Source organism: Lissotriton helveticus, chromosome 1_1 (assembly GCF_964261635.1).
Source record: "Lissotriton helveticus chromosome 1_1, aLisHel1.1, whole genome shotgun sequence".
Taxonomy (NCBI): Eukaryota; Metazoa; Chordata; class Amphibia; order Caudata; family Salamandridae; genus Lissotriton; species Lissotriton helveticus.
Window position 1 is genome coordinate 113,941,553 of NC_136057.1, and position 22,314 is coordinate 113,963,866.

At 47.2% G+C, this 22,314-nt stretch overlaps 1 protein-coding gene across 1 annotated transcript in view; it reads right to left on the reverse strand.

The window, feature by feature from the left end:
* Positions 1-2,039: 2,039 nt before the first annotated feature.
* LOC144768045 (uncharacterized) overlaps positions 2,040-22,314 on the reverse strand; it is a 48,923-nt gene continuing 28,648 nt past the window's right edge. The window contains 1 exon segment of the mRNA XM_078651428.1: positions 2,040-2,976. Coding sequence (XP_078507554.1) covers positions 2,105-2,976 — 872 coding nt within the window. The 3' untranslated portion in view covers positions 2,040-2,104.

Genomic DNA, 22,314 nt, shown 5'->3' on the forward strand with positions numbered 1-22,314 from the left:
ATGATGGGAAGGTAAAAGAGCCCACGTTTCTTTCTGCAGCTCCAACGGTAATCACGCACCACAAAGAGCGAGCAGGACCAGGGCTGAAGACGAAAGCCAGTCCGTTCTGAGAGGCGAGTACCTTTGTGCGCTGCAGAGGGGCTACGGGCTTTGGTTTGTTGGGACTTTGGCATCTCTGAATAGGGGGCTGTGCTGAGAGCCCTAGCTGTGAGCTAAAAGTTGTTGTGGCGTGTAAGTAATAGTTTAGTGTGTGTTTTGTAAGACGGTGTGATAGTGTTGCGGCTGTGCCCTCATGTAATGGCGTGAGCGAGGTGGTAAATGAATCCTATATTCGGTTGGTACAACAGAATCAACTAGCAGTGAGAAAGACTCAGAACATTTATAAAGAAATAACACAAGGATGTGATTGGTTACCAATCATATCTCCTTACATTCTTGTACGGCTGCTCGCAATCACGCTTCACAGGTGACCAGAGCTGCAATTACAGAGCCCAGGTCTAGGCCGGGAAAATGACTCATCTGAATGATGCTGCCTCACTGGGGACATATATGCTTTAGCTTGCTTGCGGCAGGGTCAGAAATGACTTCTCTAAATAAATTTAGCACAGGGATACCATTATGCTTGCCTTTTGAACACTTTTAGCTGGGACTTAAACATCAGTATGCCGTACATCGTGCCCTTAAATACCGAACAATGCTAATTAGTGCATGGATTTTTAAAATAAATTAATCTGCAAGGTGCGGATCATGCCCGGAGAGCCACTGCTGCCTGTAAAGCCCTGCAGCCTCTCTCAGAAACTAGTGCAGCAAACAGCATGCGAAGAAGAAACATGCTGCACAACTTGTGACCCTCGGCAATCTGATACCTGCCGTTTAGGCGGCACGCTGCAACGTTCTCCACTCTTCCACGGTGGTATGTGGCTAGGCCCAAGATCTGCTCTCTGTGCTCCTTCATGCAAGAGATCTTTTTTTCCACGCTGCTCGCTTTTTAAAAGCAAGAGCAGCAAATGGTGCCTCAGTGATGTATGAAGTGTATGCGCTTCGCAACGGAGTTGGCGCACTCAGGGTTATTACACTAAATGTACGCTCCCTACAGGGAACCCTGGCCATTAGGAATTTATGAGTATAAGCCCTCGCTAAGTTGCAACATTCCAGTAAAACTTACTTTGGGGTAAGCAGGACATAAGATTGTTACAGTGAAAATGGATCTAGTTTGTATTTATTGGTGTTGTAGAAACGTTCATTTTGAGTGAAGTTCCTGGCATAAACTGTGCAGTGATAGGGTTCAGTTTAGTGTGTATTATTTGGTGCGGTTGCATATGTGCCTTTCGAATAAAGCTCTTCTCTCACTCAGTGCAGCGATGAGGCCTCTCACTGGAGTGTAAACTTCGGAGCTGTAGAAGATGTGACTTACCAGTAAAGCTCTTCCAACACACTGTGCAGTGATAAGGCCTCTTTCCTGTGTGTGCACTTTGATGCCATACATGGCCTTTCTTTCTAAGAAAAGGGCTTGGAAGACACTTTGCAGTGATAAGGTTTCTCTCCAGTGTGTTTGGTGTTACGAGACTTGACTTTTAATTTAAGCTCTTCTCGCACACAGTGCAGTGAAAAGGCTTCTCTCATGTGTGTACGCTTTGATCCCGTACAAGGGATCCCTGATAAATGAAGCGCTTGGAACACTTAATGCAGAGATTAGCCCTCTCTACTGTGTGTTCTTTGATGCAGTACGAGGGATCCCTTATCAGCAAAGCACTTGGAACACCCTGTTGCAGTGATAAGGCTGCTCTCAGGTGTGTGTTCTTTGATGCCGTACAAGGTAAGACTTACGAGAAAAGCGCTTTGAACACTCAGTGTAGTGATAAAGCCTCTCTCCCGTGTGTACAATTTGATGCCGTACAAGGGCGCTCCTATCAGCAAAGCGCTTGGAGCACAGAGTGCAGTGATAAGGCTTCTCTCCTGTGTGTGGTCTTTGATGCAGTACAAGGTTTCTCTTCTGAGAAAAGGTTTTTGAACACACAGTGCAATGATGAGGCCTCTCTCCTGTGTGTACGCTTTGATGCTGTACAAGGGTCGACTTACGAGAAAAGCGCTTTGAACACTCAGTTCAGTGATAACGCTTCTCTCCTGTGTGTACGCTTTGATGCTTTACAAGGGTCGCCTTATGAGAAAAGCACTTTGAACACTCAGTGCAGTGATAAGGTCTCTCTCCGGTGTGTATTAGTTCGTGCTTTAGTAGATGCGCCTTTTGACGGAAGCTCTTCTCACACACAGTGCAGTGATAAGGTTTCTCCCCTGTGTGTTTTCTTTGGTGCTGTAGTAGATTTGCCTTTTGACTGAAGCTCTTCTCACACATGGTGCAGTGAAAAGGCTTTTCTCCTGTGTGTATGCGTTGATGCTCATGAAGAATTTTCTTTTGAGTGAAGCTCTTGGCACATACAGTACAGTGATGAGGCCTCTCTCCTGTGTGTAAACTTTGATGAGGCCTCTCTACTGTGTGTAAACTTTGATGAGGCTTCTCTCCTGTGTGTACACTTTGTTGAGGCCTCTCTCCTGTGTGTACGCTTTGATAAGGCCTCTCTCCTGTGTGTACGCTTTGATGAGGCCTCTCTCCTGTGTGTACACGTTGATGCCGTACAAGGCCTTTCTTATAGGCAAAGCGCTTGGAACACACTGTGCAGTGATAAGGCCTCTCTCCAGTGTGTGTTCTTTGATGCTGTAAAAAAGTTCCCTTTATAGTGAAACACTTTTTACACGTTCCGCAGGGATATGCCCTGAGGCTGGTGTGTCCTTTTTTGTGCCTCAAAAGAAGTGTCTCATTGATAAATCCTTTGTCACACACATTACAAGCAAAGCGTCTCTCATTCATGTGCATTCTGCGACGTTTCTTTAAGTAGATATTTTGAGTTATATTCATCTTGCCTCCGGAACCTTTATGGCTTTCTTTCCCATTCATATTTTCTAGATGTGATTGTTGTTCTGCAAAATAGAAAAAACATTGAAAATTAAATGAAGAAAATATTTCTTGAAAAAGCTGCATTGATTTAATATGGAGAAGTGAACAGTTACAATTCAGGGGAAAAAATGTATGTTCCAAGAAAAAGAGTCACACTTCCCTTTGAGACACAAATGGAGGCTAGTCCTCCTACACAAATTGCGGTGACCTAGTCCTGCAGCAGGAGCATGCTGGGAAAGCAAGTGATTCACAAGAACCACTGTTCGACATGGGGTTTCTGGTTGGCTAGGGTAGGCACCTAAGCCAGGCAGAATCCACCACTCTAGTCAGGGTAAACCAGATACACACCTGAGATAATCTGCGCTCACCCTCTGGTAGCTTGGCGCAGAGCAGGCAGAGCATTTGTGCAACACACTCGCGCAGCAACACAGTGAGTAAACCACAAAAGGGAATTCACGCAGGATTATGTAAAAATAAATTCTATATTGTAAATCAAACAAGACCAAAATGACTTAAATCACACCGTTAGTGCAAATAATGCAGGTTTGACAGAGAAAACACAAATTTCTATGAAAACATAGGTCACAGCGCACCTGAGCTCCTATTACACTTCATACGGTAACAGTCTTGAACGTGGTTGATGTGATTGCATTTAGAAACCAAACGTACGGCGCAGGAGCACCTACTAAACGCTAAACAGTAATTGAGCTTGAGTCTTCCAGAAGTTCTCCTCTATGGACAGCCCTGCGCCATTCTTGAGGTCATCTCCAGAACAGAGACAATGCTGAACAAGAAATGCCCCTCACGCTCTTGCGAATTTGGAGCCCGCTGGGGCCGCTTGAATCGCGTCTCTTTGCCCAAGGGAAACCAAGCCACCCGTGAAGGGGAGCAGGGTGGTTTCAACCCTCTTCTAGAGCCAACCCGCCTCACAGTACCTTTGTGGGTGCATGGTCACTGTCCTCAGGGCATCTGTAACTTGCTAACAATGTTGTCAACCAACGTGGAGAGCTTCGTGCAGTATACGCGTTAAAACCAGAGGGCGAGGCTGGCTGGAACGAGCCTCAGAATGCTGGCCCACCACATGTTACAGAACAACGTGTCGTCAAAATGCCTGCCTTGAAGGCTTTGTGCAGCTCCTGTAGCTCTACAGCCTTAGACGCTGCACTGTACCATCTTAGAGCTGTACAAGTATTCAGGGGGCTGTTCCTCGAGTGTCACGACCAGAGGGGCCACACTAGTTTATTCTTGGTGGCATCTGATGGTGGCGATATCTTGCTCCGGGGGTGAGGTTCACAATACAATTCAGTTGCAGTGAGCACGCTGGCTCAAGGACATGTTTGTTTCTCTGGTAATGCCTCCAGGCGAAACAACGCTGTTCACGCTAGAGAAAAAACGCTCACCACATGCTGGTTTGTAAAACATTGAATTTCTAGCAACAAGATATATCCAGGCATTGACAAAGTAGACAGCTGGCACAAATTGAATATATCACATGAAACACAAGTAAAGAAAACTAACAGGTAATCATGATATCATAAAATTTTATAATAATGATAAAAGTTTGATGATCACATTCGATTAAACACTCAAAATGGTGAAAAATACACAGGATAATAAAAAGAGAATGCAATATTGGATTGTTATATTCTCTATAGGGTAGTGAGGAAAAATAAGTTAAAATGATTTCCCCCGCTGATTATACAAGTTGATGTCTCTCTGCCAACGCGTTTCGACACCAGGGTGTCTTCGTCAGGACAATATCAGCATATATCACTAGGGGATAGTTCTGTGTTCCTTCATATATTCATTCTTTACAATTCGTTGAATAAAAAACACACTGGAACAGCATGTCGTATTCTGTTCTGCTGTTACTCCGCTACCTTTTAATTTATCATCTAATTAACTTCCGTCGTGGTAAGAGAACTTCTTGTTCTAAAACATATTCAGATATTCCTTAATTAAAAGCAGGATCGTTTGTGATGATGTTCGGGAATTTCTTGGTTTGATAACCGGAATTATTTTTTAAAATGCGCTCCTCGAATTACTTCGTAAGCGTCCACATTATTTGGGAGGCATCCGAGATACGAGAAAACGTCTATTGTAGCGACGTCCAAGATCTATGAGGTCACGGCAAAGGATACCCGTCGTAGACCCTGCTGTGAGCGATGTACCACGACGTGTATAATGGCGGCGGATGAATCCAAAGGAACGAGTAAGGAATTGTAAAACATTGAACACTTCCCTAGAATGCACAAAGGCACTCCCTGGTCAGAGCGCTGCACTGTAGTCCCATGGTGCACTGTCCTGTAATGCACAAAGTTTTACCTTGGTGCAGAAGGGAGCACTGGCGACATGCTGGCCCTTGTAAAATGGGCTCACCCAGCAGAAGTCTTGGAGAAAAGAGGCAACAAGGTCTTTGATGGCCCTGAGATCTCGAGAGAACAGGGGGCAAGCAAACAAGCCCTTGGAGAGCACTTCGGGGCACAAAAGGAGGTGGCAGGCAGCAGACAGCACATACAGTTAGGTTGCAAATTGGTAGTCGCTCCTGCAGCCCAGCAGCAGCAGGTCAACACAACAAGGCAGTTAGTTGAAATGGTTGTTGCTCCTGACAGCACAGCAGTCCTCACGGCAATGAGCAGTTTGTAGGGCCCACAGTGTCTGGCTACCAGTCCCAAGAAGCGTCTTAAAACATGGGATCAGAGCTCCAGTACATATACTCAAAAATGTCTTTGATGAACGGGTGACTTCAAACGAACCCTCAGAAGTGTGCAACAGTCCCTTGCAGCCCATTCCTGGCTCCAGACAATCACTAGGGGGTAAATCAGCCCTTTGAGTGAGGACAGGACAGAATCTATTCAAATGTAAGTGTGAACCACCTCTCTCCCAGCCCAAGAAGACTATCAGCATGCAGATGAATGCAGATGTATCCCCTGTCACACCCAGCCCCGTCCATTGGGAAAGCTTGGTTGTCATGACTCTTCCAAACATGATAGTTACAGGGGTTTCCTCTGTGGTTGAGTGAGGGGGTCAAACAGTAACCTCAAAGAATAGTGTTCAAAACATCTTCGAGGTTGAACTTCCCCAATGTAGAATGCTGAACAGCTTTCTTTGGAGTACGCATGAGGCGTTCTACCAGACCATTGGCCTGGGGTCAAAGGGGAGTGCTTTTTTTGATTCTTTATATTGAGGTGATTTAGAAAGTTTTTGAATTCTTGACTATTAAAAGGTGAGTCGTTGTCAGATTTTAAGATTGCAGGTACAAGTCATGTCTCAAAGATGCCATCTAGGTTTTGAATAACCCTGCTCATGTGTAGTGCATGAAAGGTCTTCTACCAATGGAAAATGGGAGTATTGATCAACAATAACTAGAAGATAATGTCCATTATACAGAGGGCCATAAAAAATCAATAGCAATTCTCTCCCAAGCATGATGGGGCAATTCTGACATAATCAAAGGTTCCTGACTAACTTGAGATGAAAGACAGTTGCATATGTGACAAGTCTTCAATTCTTTTTTGACCCTTTTGTCAAGATACGGAAACCAGACTTGATCACGGAGAGCTCTCTCAGAGGCAACTATTCCTCGATCTCCTTCTTGGGCAAATTCAACTACTTGTTCTCAGAGACTTTGGTGAATAACAATCTGTGTACCTTGTAGAATGAGGCCTTCCTGCGTTACTGAAAGTTCATCTCACATTTCTGAACTTCATATACTCGCTGTCATTGGTGAGAGGTCTAGAATACTGGTTCCACAACTTTTAATCTTGACATGCCACTACCTTGGCTTGTGAATAAATGAGAGCCCAAGGAAAACCGTGGGCTGCTAGAGGCACAACGAATGGGCCGTAGGCTTCGTGTGAAGTAAATTCAAATTCAATCTATACGCTTACTGCAAAAGCAACTAACATTTATTTTCAATGTGTTGCAAGTTCATAAGAAAACAAAAAATAACATCTAGATTCATTGCGCACATTTCTGTTACATACATTTGCAAGTTTCTATGCATTGTCTGAGAATGTTCAAATTCACATACTCAAATACATGTAATAACCACTTGAAAGGTACACGTGAAAGAATGTAACAAATAAACAATTAGAGTTCATATCCCAAATCCTAATGCATTTCGGGTTTACTTTAAACCCTTTGTCAGGGGATGTATTGAGGAGAATGCAAATCAATCTTGACGTGACAGCGTCCAGTTGTGAAGTGTCTACGGGATCTATAAAACAGCAACATAAAGATTTTTACTATATCCAACATGTGTGTGAATTGCACGTGCTTAATGAACAACTCGAGAGTGCCACTGGAAGAAGAAGAAAAGAAGAAAAGGAAACCTCTTCCTAGACCGAGATGTGCACTGTGTGTAAAGGTGAAACGATTCATGTGATGCTGGAGCGTGCAGAACACACCAAATCTAATAAAAATATCAGAATAGTGAGAGAGAATACCGTCCATTCAAGTGTGGATAGATTCAAAGGACTATAATTGCATGCGAAAGACAACTGGTGCCTAATAAGAAGAGCACTCGTGATCACGCTAAGCTGCAAAGCAATGCTGAAGTAAGCTTACTTAAAGGGAAAACGCAGCGTCGCCGCTTTTTCCAAAGATGCACTGCCTCTGCTAAAAGGGCCGTAGAAGTAAATCAAAAGAACCTAAACAACAAAGGGAACTGGGTTTAATACCAGAAGAAGGGGAGGTGCGTAAACACACTGATGTGATAAGTCACTAAGGAGCTTACCGTCAGTGAGCGAATATAACGTGTGGCTCTCTTAATCCGTAGAAAAAAGATCTGAAATGCAAATAATACAATCCTCAGCAATGAGGACCCAGGTTCATGTAACTAATATAAAACGGATGGACAGTCCGTAGTCGTACCTGTATTGACTAACGCCGTCGCCTAAGTTCCAAGGTTGGAAGCGAGTCCGCCCATCAGGTCACGTGGTGCGGAACTCGCCAGAACATGTAGAGACAAAAATAGAAAACGGACTGTCGGTATAGAAGGTAGGAAGGAGCAGGGTAATAGACCCGGTCGAAGAGATAGTGGCCACTCTAAATACTAAGCGTGCTGAGCGGATGATGAATAAAAAGCAACAGACATTCTTACTATAAGATGAGGAAAAATAGTAATAAGTGCAAAAAAGCGCCGAGGCTTAAAATAAGAACCCTCAATAGTGCAACAAAACTAAAACAGACTTGTAGTCAGAGATTCAGTGTCAAGTTGACAAAGTGCACGAAAAGGGAGAAAGAGTGTATAAAAGCGTGAACGGATGTGACAAAAGAAAGTGCCAGTGTACTCCCGTACAATCTTGATGAAAACATTACTTTTTCATAAAAAGCACAGTAATTCATAATGATCATTTAGACCCCCTGGAATAACAGTTCCAAGGGTCTTTATCCAGTAAGTTTCTCTTCTAGCTAGAAGGGTATTAAATTCCATTCCTGAAACTGGTTGGACACATTCTAGAACAGTATATCTTAATTGGGGAATAGAGTGCTTTGCTTCTACCCAGTGTTTTGCCAAGGAAGAATTAGTATTGTGGTTTCTAATTCGGCTTTTGTGTTCCACTATTCTTGTCTTTATTTTCCTACTGGTCCGCCCTACATATACCAGCCCACAGGGGCATTTTATTGCATATACTACTCCTTCTGTAGTTGTTACCAATCGGGGAGCAGGGCACACACCCTCAGCACTAGAGAGCACACAAAAAACACACGAAAGTGATTAAAGTATCGAATAAGATTGACTGATATAGGTGTGCAGATCCACCCTCCTTTATCTACTACCTTGGCTTGTGGCAGTGGCAATTTGCTCTAAAGACTTGGCAGTTGGTGTACTTGATTTCACAATAAATTGGATGTAATCCTCCACTGTCTTACATGGGGTACCAGGGCATATTCGGCCAGTTTCTGATCTTTCCCTGGATGATGAAGAATCGTTTAGTTGTAATTCTTGTGTCCACAAACCCCAATGCTCAATTCGAGGAGTCATTTTTGCTGTGGGATTGCCAAATACCATCAACAATGCTTGGGGGATCAGCCACTAATGTGAAGGGTTTTCCATACACAAACACATGGAAATTATTCACAAGCCCAAACCAATGCCACACTTTCTTTCCCAGGGTGCGAGTATGCACGTTCAGTTTGTGACTGGCTCTTATTGGCATGTACCACGATATGTCTCCAGGCATTTTGCGGTCCCTTGGGCTGTGCAAAGATTGTGCCTAACCCGACAGGGCTAGCATCAACTACAACCTCTGTGTGGAGTTTGGGATCAAAATCGGGCATTTTAATGGCGCTCTCAATGGCTTGTTTGATTTTTTGGACGCTCTTCTCACACTCATGTGACCAATGAAAAGACACATTCTTTTTGGTTAGTTCTGGTGCAATGACCATAGCAAAGTCTTGTATGTATCTAGAACAGTAATTGACCGTTCCAAGAAATGACTGTATCATATAAATGCCTTGTGGGGGATTTTCAGTAGACAATGCTTGCACGCTAGCTGGATCAGGTTTCATACCCCCATCACAAAAGACATGGCTGAAGAATTTCAAGCTTTTCTTGTGGAATTCACATTTGTCAGCATTCAGAGTTAAGGCTGCATCATTCAGCAAACAACATACTTGCATGAGAGTTTTGTAATGCTCTTTCTATGCAGCCCCACAATACCAATATATCACTACAGTTAAATGCATTTACTACAGGCTATATGATAAGTCAAATGACGACTTGGAAAAGTTCTGCAGCAGAGGATACACCAAAACTCAATCGCTTGTAGCAAAACAAACCAATATGCGTAGAAAAGGTTGCAACGTATCAGGATTATTCTTCAAGTTCCAATTGGTAAGATCCTTTATTTCGGTTCATTTGAGAGAAGAACTCTGCACCATTCAATTAAGTTATTATATCAGCAATGGGCAGACATGGAGGTTTCTCTCGCTTAGTTGCCTTGTTGGCCTGACGCATGTCAACACTTATGCGTACAGCTCCTTCCCTGTCTCTTTTAGGCACTGTTACAATGGGAGAAAGCCATGGTGTCGGACCAATGGAGCATTCAATGATGCCACGTATAAGTAAAAAATGAAGTTCCTTTTCAACGGCTTCTTGTAAGTGAAACGCAACTCGTCTATGTTTTTGATGAAAATTCTCATTTATGTGTAACCTTACTTTCATTGTTTGAGTTTTCCTGACCCATGAAATAATGAAGGAAATTGACTTACAATTTCACAATGAGCATTCATAGTGTAGTTCACTGATATCAGTCCCATATCAGCAGCACTATGGAAACTAGCAAACACTTGAAGCTGTTCCTTGAAGTACATGAATCGGCGTATTCACCACAGTTTTCTTAAGTTTCATCGTGGCTACAATTTTTTTATTTGACTTTTGAAGGGCGTTGAGGCAGCCCATGAGTATACTTTAGTCTTTGAATTCATAAGTTGTTGTACCGGAGATAATTCGCGATAAATCTCCAGCGGCATAATATTTATCGACGCACAGCTGTCTTCATGTTAAATTGTCTTCATTTTGGATTTTTTTTCACATTCGACTAGCCCCATATGTGCATGCCTTTTTGAAGTAAACATCAATATTGCACAATTGTCATGGTCTCTTTCATTGTAAACAGACACGGAGGAATTCTTTCTTGATGATTTAGACACGATTATCAACTTCATTTTGCGTCGATTTGCCTCAATTGGTGTGACCGCTTAGCCTTGTGGGAGTACGTCGAATGTCACTGATGTAGCGTTTGGTCGGCCATTTTGTCTTCACGCTGCAACACACTTACTTTTATCTTCGCGTTGCAAGTCGTCACGAAATGATTCGCTTTACCACAGTCTATGCATATCTGTCCAATGGCGGGACATTTACCTTCGGGTGGAAATGACAGTCCGTATCTGTAACACGTTTTGTTCTTCTGTGGAGATAGGACCTTGTGTCCCTCGGCCTTGTACCTTGGCTTACTTTTCGTGCTCATGACCGACGCACTTTGGGGGCCTACGGCCTCCATGTCAGTCACTTGGCGATAAGTACACTTGTCAGCGCAAGCAGCCTTGAGGACTTGATACAAGCTCAGTTTCCATCAGCATTCGTCGTTGAAATGCTTACGACAGACATCCATTGATCACTCTGAGGAGGGTAGCCTCCTCATCATAAATTAATTGAATTTACAGTGCTTTACCAAACATCCAGTCTTTCAACAAACTCATCAATGGTCTTACCTGGTCTCTGGATGAAGATATATCTTTTATAATTCACATTTGGCACTGGCTTAAACTTGACATTAAGGCCTTTTCGATTTGATCATATGTCTTTTCACCTTCTTGTAAATTCTTTTTCATGGTTTCTTTCACTCCTTCAGTGGCCATGTTTCTCAAGATACTTTATATTCTTTTTCATCTATTGCATCTAGGAACTCTTCAAAAGTCTCTATCCATCCATCAACAATATTCTGTTTTTTTGCAATATCAAACGCAGTTGGCGGTTTTAAGAATGCAGCAGCCGTATATATATATTGGAGTACAGTAGTGGTCTCTCAGGCACTCCCTGTGGAACTTTGTCAGACAGAGCTTCTCTAGCGCCTCGTGATGTGCTGGCTTCGAGGTCAGCCTTAATGACTTTTGGAGCTTGGATCTCGCCCTGGCTCTCCATCGGAGCACTGTATGTTATGGCTGTTTAAGGAGTTGTTCGGGTCCCCTTAGGCAGCAGCTTTGGTGGTGGGCCGCTTCGTCTGTGGAAACTAGGCAAACCCAACCCAACCCACTTTATGGGACTGCTCTCCAGCATGTTGTGAGACAATGATTTGTTGATGGTTTAGAGAAGGAGACAAATATTTATACACTACAAGTACATGAAAGCAGATAACACTGGTCGATTTTGTGCTTAAATGTTTCTTCACAAACACCTGGTTAATCTCTGCTTCATAGCATGTGAATTTCAGTGTAATATGTACTTCACTATTTCTGTGTGCTTTCCTTCTCCACCTTTAGTTTTCTTACTCCACATAGCATTATCGTATTAATTTGCGTAATGGCGCCATATATTCTATTAGAAGCTGTTTCGTTCAGTTCCTGTCCAGTGACATGTAGACTTTCAGTGTCGCTGTCTTTATCTTTAAGCATTTTATGCAGGTTGGCACTGCGCTGAGACTCCACCAGTGCCAGCATCGATTCGGCACGTCAACTAAGGAACATGTGGCACCCATGAGCAGTGTGCTTGACCACGGCAAACTCTCTGGAAGAGCGCTTTTAGTGTACGGGCTTCGTATCCCCTATCTTGTCACCAGTTATAGCTTCCTTACAGCCCAGGTACTCACCAATAACCAAGCCACACATGGAGAGTAGTTGAACACATCTTGATTACACTGCGTGTAATTCAGATCTCAACATTCTACGCCGCCCTTTAACTCATCTCTCCAACGCTTACGTCCTTACCGATGATATACCTTGGAAGTCACTCATGAAGGATCGATGGTACTACTGCAAGAATAAGCTTGTTAGTTGCACTTGAAGAAAACAGCTATTGAATTTGTTAGACATTACCCTCTCTACAGGTTCACCCCCAAACTGGTGCCTTCACCCTTCCTATTACTGCTGAATGTTTCTCTGTTGGCCTTAGGACACCCTCCTGTTCTACGCCACCGTGAACCCATGTGGTACCCTTTGTAAAAGCTCTCAGGACCAACTAGGCTACCCCACTGGTATTTCCTAGCTGCCCGCGGCCAGGACCTGGCCCTAGGCCATCCAGATGCCACCGGTCTTTGCCCATCCACAGAGTGGGGGTAGTTACCCATGGCATACAGTACCCATTCTCCACTCTTCCCCTCATAAGGGCAGTTCTATACAGCCACTGATCCTCCAGCCTAGGGTCCGCACCCTCAGGCTGACCAGAAGTCATGGGCGAGGCATTTCTCCCCCTACCTCTCCTCCTAGGGTTCAGCACTCTCCTCCTTTGAGAGGCCCCCCCCAGAACACAACTCTCCCACGAGTTCAGGACCTCTCTCCAGCAACTGGTCTCCAAGCCTAGGGTCTAAACCCTCAGGTTGCACCGGGGTCAGAGGCAAGGGCTCCCTCCCTCTGCACCCCCTTCCAGAGTTCTGCACCCTCCCAACTGGAGCGGTACCCCTGGAAGCCAAACTGGTCAAGACACTGGTTACAGATGTCCCTCCCTCCAGGTCAGGCAGATCCTGAATCTGTCCTCCCAACCCAGGGGCCAACCCCTGCGGTTGAACACTTGCCTGGTACGCCAGCACTTCTGGGGGCGCACACAGCCTCAACCCCATGAGGGTAACACATGACTCATGTGCCGTGTGAAAGTCTGCCTGACACAGATCTCCGACCCCTGTTCATCTGACAGCACACGAAGATCCCCCAGGACAGAAGTGGTGGCACCATTGCCATTCAATGGTGACTCAGTCCTTCTGGCTGGCCCCTGACCCACTGGTTCTTTCACTGGGGAACACATCCCCCTCTCACCCCTCAATCCAGACTTCTGCACCCTCCCAACTGGAGTGGTACTACCAGACACCAGAACCACTGTAGCTCCGTTTACAGATGCTCCAGGGTCTCCTAACACTAGGAGATCCCCCTCAAATGGATTCCTAGTACAGCCTAGGCCCTCAACCTGGTGTTCCCTTAACCCCTTCGATGCTCATGACGGAACTGTTCCGTCATGAGCGTCCGTTGAGCTGTTCTCATGACGGAACCGTTCCGTCATGAGCCCGTTGGCTCAATAGAACCTTCAGCACAGCGCGAAAATTCGCGCCGCGCTGAAGGTGTTAAGGAACCCTCCAGGCCCTGAGACTGGGTTTCGGGCACCTGGGGACACACAGTCCCACACTCACTCCTACTCCACTGAGACAGGACGTGAGACCCTACACCCCTCCCATTACACTTGGACCTAGCTGGGCTACACTGAACCTCTTCCCCCACACAGGACGGGAAGATACCCAAGCCGCTCATTTTGGAATCACGCTCCAATGCTTTGGCAGAACTTCGGGCACTTATGTAGAAGTCTGCCTCCTGTGCAAGTTCCCAAGGATTAAAGGACTCACACTCCAACAGGTGTTGGCACAACAACGACTGAGCATGTGCTCTTTGATAATCATATTGATCAGTCCCTCAAAATCATGCTCCGGGTTAAATGTCACCCAATCAACCAGTGCATCATAACATTCATCCGCAAACTCCCCCCAAGTCTGGTGAGACAGTTTCTTACTGTCCCTGAACTTCAACCTGTACTCCTCTTCTTGGGAACAAGGTACCATACTTTGGGAACTGGGAATGGAACTTCCTGCACTGGACTCCATATTGCTGCCATCACTGGACCCCACCCTCACTGGTGAATCCAGAAAACCACAACTGCACTCAGGGGATAATCTACCCTCCAGACCTAATTTCTCCCTGGCGAAGGCCCTCTCAGCCTCCGCCATCTTCTCCTGCGCTAAGACCCTTTCAGACTCTAGCTTTCCTCCTCCACCCTCAGCTGCGCTATCTCCTTGGCATGCTCTAACCTGAGCTTCTCCACAGCCAGCTGATGCTCCCTTTCTTCCCTCCTATCTACCCACTCCTCTGGGGATAGGGAAAGGGATGGGGCACTGCCCCCGACACTGGACCCAGCTAGAGACTCCCTATCTATGGGGTCCTCACAATCTACTTGCGTCCCTGTCCTGTAATTTTCTTCCTCCCCTTCGGACTCCACAGGGCCCCCCTCAGACCCACCACCCTCTTGGCGGGCGGCCAGGGCCCTCATCTCCTCATTGCGCTCACGTTCCCATTCATCCTTCTGCCATTGGATCAGGTTTTTCCGCAGTTTTGACGTGGTGTCTGACCCATTCACTACTATGTCTCTCTCCTCACAGAACCCCACCAACTCCCACATACTGTATCTAACCAGACCATAGAAATTAAAGGCAGACTCCATTTTGGCAGAACGCTCAGAGACACAAGCAACACAGGAGACCTAGGTGCAAGAGCTGCAACAGGGGTACGTAATTCAAAAATGGCACTTTTAGGAGAATAAAATAAAATAAAACTCGGAAACAATAATCCCCAAACACGTGATTATCTAAATGCAGGGTTGTAGAGCAACCAGTTGTCGATGTGGTACTGTGCAAATGCAAGTCCTATCCTCACGCTGACCACCAATGTTAGAAATGGGATCTCTGGTTGGCTAAGGCTTGCGCCAAAGCCAGGCAGAGACCACCACTCTAGTCAGGGCAAGGGAGTTACACGCCAAAGATAACCCCTGCTCACCCCTTTGGTAGCTTGGCACGAGCAGTCAGGCTTATCCCGGAGGCAATTTGTAAAGCAGCAACACCCTAGGCACACCACAAAATGAACTCCAAACAAGGTTATATAGAAATAGCCTTTGTATTGTCATAAACACATTCGAAACATAATCACATTATACACTGTGCCAACTGGCACTAGGCAATATTCACAGGGGATTATATACAGGACCAGGCCAACCGGGCCCTGGTCATAACCATCAGAACAGGTAAGTAAAACACAAGTAATGAAACAACCAGTAACTACTGGTACCATAATGACCTCAGCATTATCACCTGTAATAAACACATTATGTCTGCATCACTTCGGGCATACACACATTACACTATCTCATTAGGCATAAACACATTAGGATAGACCTCATACTCATAAATCACCTTAGGGCCTGGCGGCCCACAAACCTATTAGTCCCCCTGGCCCACTGGCCTTCTCAGGGGCTCTAATGCCCTAAGTTCCAAATGTCACGGCTGCTGCCAATGCAGCGTAATTCGCAGTGTGCAATTGCGTTGGGCAGAGGAGTACATCTCACTCCTACCTCATTCAGAGATGCCCCCAAAGGAGTGCTGGCCTAAACGTGGCAGCTGCCCTCTACTTGCTGGGCAGCTGTGAAATCCAAAAAGATGGGCACTGGCACCCTCTGTCCCCCACTGGGACTCTAACAAAATAAATGGGCCCAAACGTTGCAGGTGCCTGCTCTTCGCTGGGGAGCTGTGGGAATGCCCTGGCAGCCCTGGCACTCACTGTGCCCTTGGCGCCCAAAACAATGCCCCACAAGCAAAGAGGATGGGCATTGTGCACATGGTAATCCCGCCCTCGGACTCTGAAAATAAACTCTGCCTCAAATGTTGCAGTTGCCCACTGTCACGCGGGGCAACTGTAACAAAATCTTGCCAACACGGGGAAGAGCACGGGAATGTTGTTGGAGATTAGACTGGAGAAGGGCCCAAAACGTTGCAGCTGCCCGCTTCTGCGGTGCAGCGGAGAAAATGCCACAAGCACCAAGAATGTGCCTCGAGCTGCACCAACACGGCGGTGCATTCAGCCCCCCTCACTCACAGGGGTGCACTGGCAGAATTCTCAGGGGTCCCGGTGGGTGGGGGCAGGCATTGACAACGTGCCTCGTCTCTCTCCCACCCCTGTCCCCCTACTCACCTAGTCGGGCGGTCTCTCGCTTCTTTTGGTCCAAGGAGCGCGGGGTAGGCTCCCGTCTTCTTCCTTTTTCCTTTTTCCACAGGAGCGCGGGGTAGGCTCCCGCCTGCTTCCGGCTTCTTGCGGAGTGCCCCGCCCATAACCAGGCCGCTCTGCCTGGCTTCCGGGTCGCCACGGGCAGCGCGGCGGCCACACTTGTAGATCCTCTGTGTTCTCGGCGGCAGCCTCATGCAGGGGGCCAGAACCGGCGGCGTGGGCTCCCGCTTCGTTTTAAAAAAAAGTACTAATCCGTGTAAACAGCGGCAGTGCAAGGTGAGCACCCACTCTTTCAATAAAGATGATTGCGGGGTGGGCACCTGCCGGCAGCACACACAAATGCAAGGTGGGCTCCTGCTTCAATAAGGAGCTCAGAGAGGAATCCCACACGCCGGGATTCCCTCGCAGCCTCGCACTGCAGCAGGGCCTGCTCCTCTTCCCTTAGGCAACCCAAATACAGCACTCACGAGGCGCTAGGCCACAAAAGTCCTCAAAAAGGCAGAAATAAGAGAGTCCTTGGTGCAGGAGAGACCCCAGCAAAGTGCAGCGAGGCAGGCCAGCACGCAGGGACCCCCAGGAAACAGCAGCCCCTACATTTACAGCATTAGGCTTGGGAAACCAGATGCAATTGGTTTTGGAGCACTCTGTGTACCAGGCTCCTCTTCCCTATTGTTAGGTGGGGGCTCAGTGATCAGACGTACCACAGGAGGCGGAGCCAGCATTGTGGAGGGAAGGCACAGCCCTATTCAGGTCCCAGGTGCAACTCCTCCCTCCCCTCTGCATGCAGGTCTCTCTATTCATCACTGGGGTGACTCCCCCTGTCTCCTGGAGCCACCCACACCATCCAGCCCATGTCACTCACAAGCCAGACATGCAATTCAAATCAGGCAAGCAGACACACAGCAATGCCAACTTCTAAAAGTGGCATTTCCCCACCACTCACCATAAATCTGTGCACACCATTGCGCAGCATTTATTCTCACGAGTTCATACATACTAAACTCGCCCCTGCACTCCTCTCATACCAGGAATTACCATGGACACACATATCCCCCATGCATTCCTATGGGAGGGCAGGCCAATCTCACCACAGCATTCAGAGAGCGCAGGCACTCTACACTGGGCCACAGTGCTAAAGTGCACAGAGGTCTAAAATCACTAACACCATGTCAGAGCTTAAGGCAAAAAGTTCAGGGGTGAACCTGCTAAAAAGGCCAAGTCCAACACAGATCAAAAGTGGGTGGAGTCTAGGGAAGAGCGAGCTCTGCACTCAGCTTTAAAGTTACAAATAAACCTTAAACAGCATGGCTGAAGCGGCGAAAAGAGAGGGGGTTGTCTGTAGTGTTGCTTCTGGTGTATGCAGCAGAAGGGGGGTAGGGTTGATGAAGCAATCAGAAAAAAATGTGAGTAGACTGACAGCAACATACTGGTTACCTTGGACTTCTGTGCATTATATACTAGTATCCCCAAATCTGGGGGGATTGCTGCCATACAGCATTTTTTTTTAAATCGGAGACGCCACTCTACTTGAGCATTCTGGAATGCTAATAGATTTGATTACTGTTGTTTTGGCTCACAATGACTTTATCGGGAGTAGTATGATTTTACAGCAAGTTGCAATAACTTATCATGGCCAGATTATCAGGCACAATCTGTTTTAGGATTTCACCCGATGCACTTGGCTCTTCACAGGGTATCCTTCAGGATCACAACGGTGTTCTTCTTGTTCTATCTGGTGGTGGTGACTTAACAGCTGCATTTCTTATCCCTATGTCATTGTTACAATTGTGTAAGATACTTTCTATATCCTATTGCAGCCTTGAAAATGTCTCTATGACGAAACACGTGACGGCTGCCTGTCTGTAATGGATTTTACGTCTCCAATGCAAGAAAAGTGAATAATTGTGGAAACAAGAAATCACAACAAACATCTCTGATCTTGCAGTACTTCTTTACGGGCCTCGCTATTTCTTTGCTCATTTGGAAGCTAGGTGTTAGCAGGATAGGCCTCTTTGACTTAACGAGGGGGAGCAGCTGTCACTTATCACATTGCACATCACAAAGGCTCTGCATGAGCACTCTCACAAAGGAGTTATCACTGGTCTTTTGTGACTCCAGACAAACTGGACCCAGGGCAAGGAGGAAGGGGATGCCTGACACGTCATGGCGGTGGAAGCCTCTAAAAACTCCTACTAGTGGACACCAGGTATAAATATTGGACTCCAGACCACAAAAGAGTAAATAAGGTGCCAGTGCCACCTACTGTTCCTTTTAATACTTCATGCCAGTAAAAACAACTCTCAGCAAAGTCCCATAAAATTATAGTGTCCGAGACAATTTACATCAATGAATCCTAGTGACCCCTCCTAACATATCTCACCATTAAAATGAACTCTCAACCAAGTTCCACAATGCAAAAGTGCAAGATGTTCTCTTGCGAGTATACTGTGTCTTTATATCTACAATGTTATTCTAAGCGTACATGGGGATTGTTTTGCCCATCTTATTCCAATATTATCTCGTGCATATACTGTCATCTCAAGTTGATGCTGCTTCCTATCCTACCATGTGCCTATAGCAGTGACCCATCCTTTGCGATGTCTACTAGTCTATGCTGATATTGATATACTACCTATGATGTGGGTGTATAACTTGTATATATGCCCTCGAATATAAAGGACTTTTCTGCAGACTTACCAATAAACTCCATCTCAACCACCAGCTCCTAGATACCATGGCCACTAAGAACCCAGTCACATCAACAGGCCCACCGGGGCTTTTAGGCATTCAAGGCCCCCTTTTCCTCAAAGGGATCCTACCAGATCGCCTTGGTGACCTTTTTCACACGCCTCTGACACTCACATCCCAATCTTCCAAAGAGGTGCCCACAAACCGTCCACTAAAGGGCCCAATGTTACAATCAGGCAGCCATCTCAGCTGTTGGAGGCTGCCTCTTGACCACTATGCACACCTCTGAATGCTTCTCCTGAAGTCTAACTTTGGTTATCCCCAGAAATAACTTCTGAGTATCACTTCAACTTTGGGAGCGTGGAAAGATACGCCCCCAACTCATTTCTGCAAAACGTCTCCAAACATGCTGCTAAAAAGTACAAACACAAAATGCTTAAAGAACACCCAGAGAAACTAATACCAGACATCTTCTACAATCCAGCACACGGAAGTCTTAAAATGGACTTCATCTTCTACACTCCGAAACCCGCCAAAAGGAGAAAACGTCATTCAACACCTTCATGTAACTAATGCTACCAATGTCCCTTATGGATCTAAACAAACTATATCCCTATCCCAGAAATTTAGCTGAGATCTGTCCATAACTATATACAGAAATGGAAACCTCCTAATTGTTAGAAGGGGCGATCTCAGAGGGCCAGGTTGTGCTCACCCGACCACCCCAGGACCCACCTCTCCCACAGATATTGCCGAGTCTTATCGGGAGGTCCCCACCGGGGAGGACTTCGAGTCAAGGATCGTACACACTGAGCTCACACCACACTTACGAACGGACACCACACCATAGGTTTTCTGTAACAAGTTCTTTATAATCAGTAAAAAGGAAGTAGCACTCTTATGTACAAGTGATCGAGGGATCGTAAAGTCTTTAGGGATTCGGGAAGAGGGAAGCGGGACAGTCTTTAGTCTTTAGGCTGGTACGAAGCGTACCCTGCGCGCAGCTCTCAATCCTCGAGCCGGGGGATACGGAAGGTGGGGGTCGTACTAGCTGCTTCACTCGCGTCGAGTCGGCTCAGGTCGTGATGGTAGCGTCGATGGTCCAGCCGGACTCCTCGAGCCGCGACGAGGTCAGCAGGGCTCGATCCGGAGAAGTTCTTGAGGAGCCGCGACAGCGTCAGCAGGGCTCAGATGGTTTCGAGTTCAAGCTCGAGCCGCGACAGTGTCAGCAGGGCTCCGAGGTCTTTGAGAGGACGAGCCACGACAGCGTCAGCAGTGCTCCGAGGTCTTAGTTCGGTATTTACAAGGATGAGCCGCGACAGCGTCAGCAGGGCTCTGATGGTTCAGTTCCGTGTTACGAGAAAGGAGCCGCGATAGCGTCAGCAGGGCTCAGCGATTCAAGGGTTCAGTTCTACTTCAGGTCAGCCGCGATCAGATCAGCAGGGCTCTCTTGTCCAGGATACAACTGCCCGCTAGTTGGGGTGCGGGTCTTGATATAGTCCAGTGGCCCCTTGACGTCAGGACCCTCGCAGGCAGAGGTCTCCTGCCTGGGGGGCTGGTCGTTGGCGAGGTCCGGCCGTTGGCTCTTTGATCCTTTGAAGATGCGCCCGGGAATTCCCAGACGCCCAGCAGGGTCTGGAGCTAGCACTCGGGGAGGCCAGAGGTGCGATCGAAACTCCCTGGCTTATTTCACGCGGGGAGCCCTTTACCCCCCAGCCGGGACTGGCGTGCCTTGGAGTCTGAGTTTCGCTAGGGCCGGGGTCACGCTAGGCCCAGGGAGTCAGGGATCTCGGGAAGGGAAAATGGCTGCCAGGCCTTGTGGGGCAAGCAGGCTCGGAGCCGGGCATGGGACGGGATAAGCGGGGCTGGTCGTCGGTTACGGGGTCTGGGCGTACAGGGAGCAGGGCGACCAGGGACTCTGGGTGCAGGCTACGCTAACGGGGTGCTGCGCAGGGAACTCGGGGTGCATGTCTATGCTAACGGGGTGCTGAGGAACGGGGGGAACCACGCCACGAGGCCAGGTCCAACACTAATCCAAGCCACTGAACAAAATTATCTATTTTCCACTTTCCGGTTCTCTGCGCCGCCATACCATTCGCTCCCACCACTTCCCCTCCACCCTCTCACATGCACACCCTCATTTACTAGCTGAACCTTTTACTCCCAAACCCCCTTGCACTGCCCCCATCTCTACCTCCCCTACAGCATCTCTGATCCCCAGACGCACTGAAGCTTCTGTTTTGATACCAAAACTAGTTGCCCCCTCTGCATGGCACACCTCCACTGCCCAGCTTGACTTATCTATCCCACCGGAATCCTCTCAGTCCTCCAACCACAGCAGGCTGGATACTACATTACCACAGGAGCGGCCTGTGCAGGTAAGAGCAGTGGGGGGCCGGGGGAATGCGACAGATGACGACAAGAGAATTAAATAAATCATTTCCTCCCTCATTGTCGTCTATTGAACCCCCACCCGGCCCCACCGCTCTTACCTGCACGGGCCGCTCCTGCATTACCTCCACCCCAAACTCTGCCGAGCTCCATCGCACTCCACTTCCTACCACTGACCCAACCGCCACTCAACTGATCCCTACAACAGCCCAGCTTGAACTCACAATCAACACTATTCTGGATGAAATCTCGTCACTACGTAAAAACGCAAAGATTACCTACTTCCTGCCCCAGCTTCACGCATCTATAGCGAACACTGAACCTGCCACAAACATACACTCTGATCCCCCGTCCTTTACCCCTAGACAAACTATCCCCTATATCCATCACCAACTCCATCCTAGATGCACCACGACTGAAATCACATAACGGGACGCTGAAATGCTGAGCAACACGTATGACAATAACCCGAGCAAGCCTTGTCGCCGCCAGATCCCGGTCATCCTTGGCACGAGTAGAACCCTGAACACCACTCGCCCTCCCAGGCGGCCTACCCAAATAGAAACCATTCAACCCTGTCAGCCTGGTCCAAGATCACTACCTATGCGCTGCTGCATGCTACTAAACTGTCAGTCAGCAGTCAAGCATGCCACTCAAATAGCTGAAACCATCCTAGGACACAAAATTTGTCTTCTGCTTTCCAACTGAAACCCGGCTGAATGACCACTCATAGTCTTTTATCAATGTCCTCAACCCACAGGGCTTCTCAATCATCCGTACGAACGCTAGGATCGTATTGGCGGTGGATT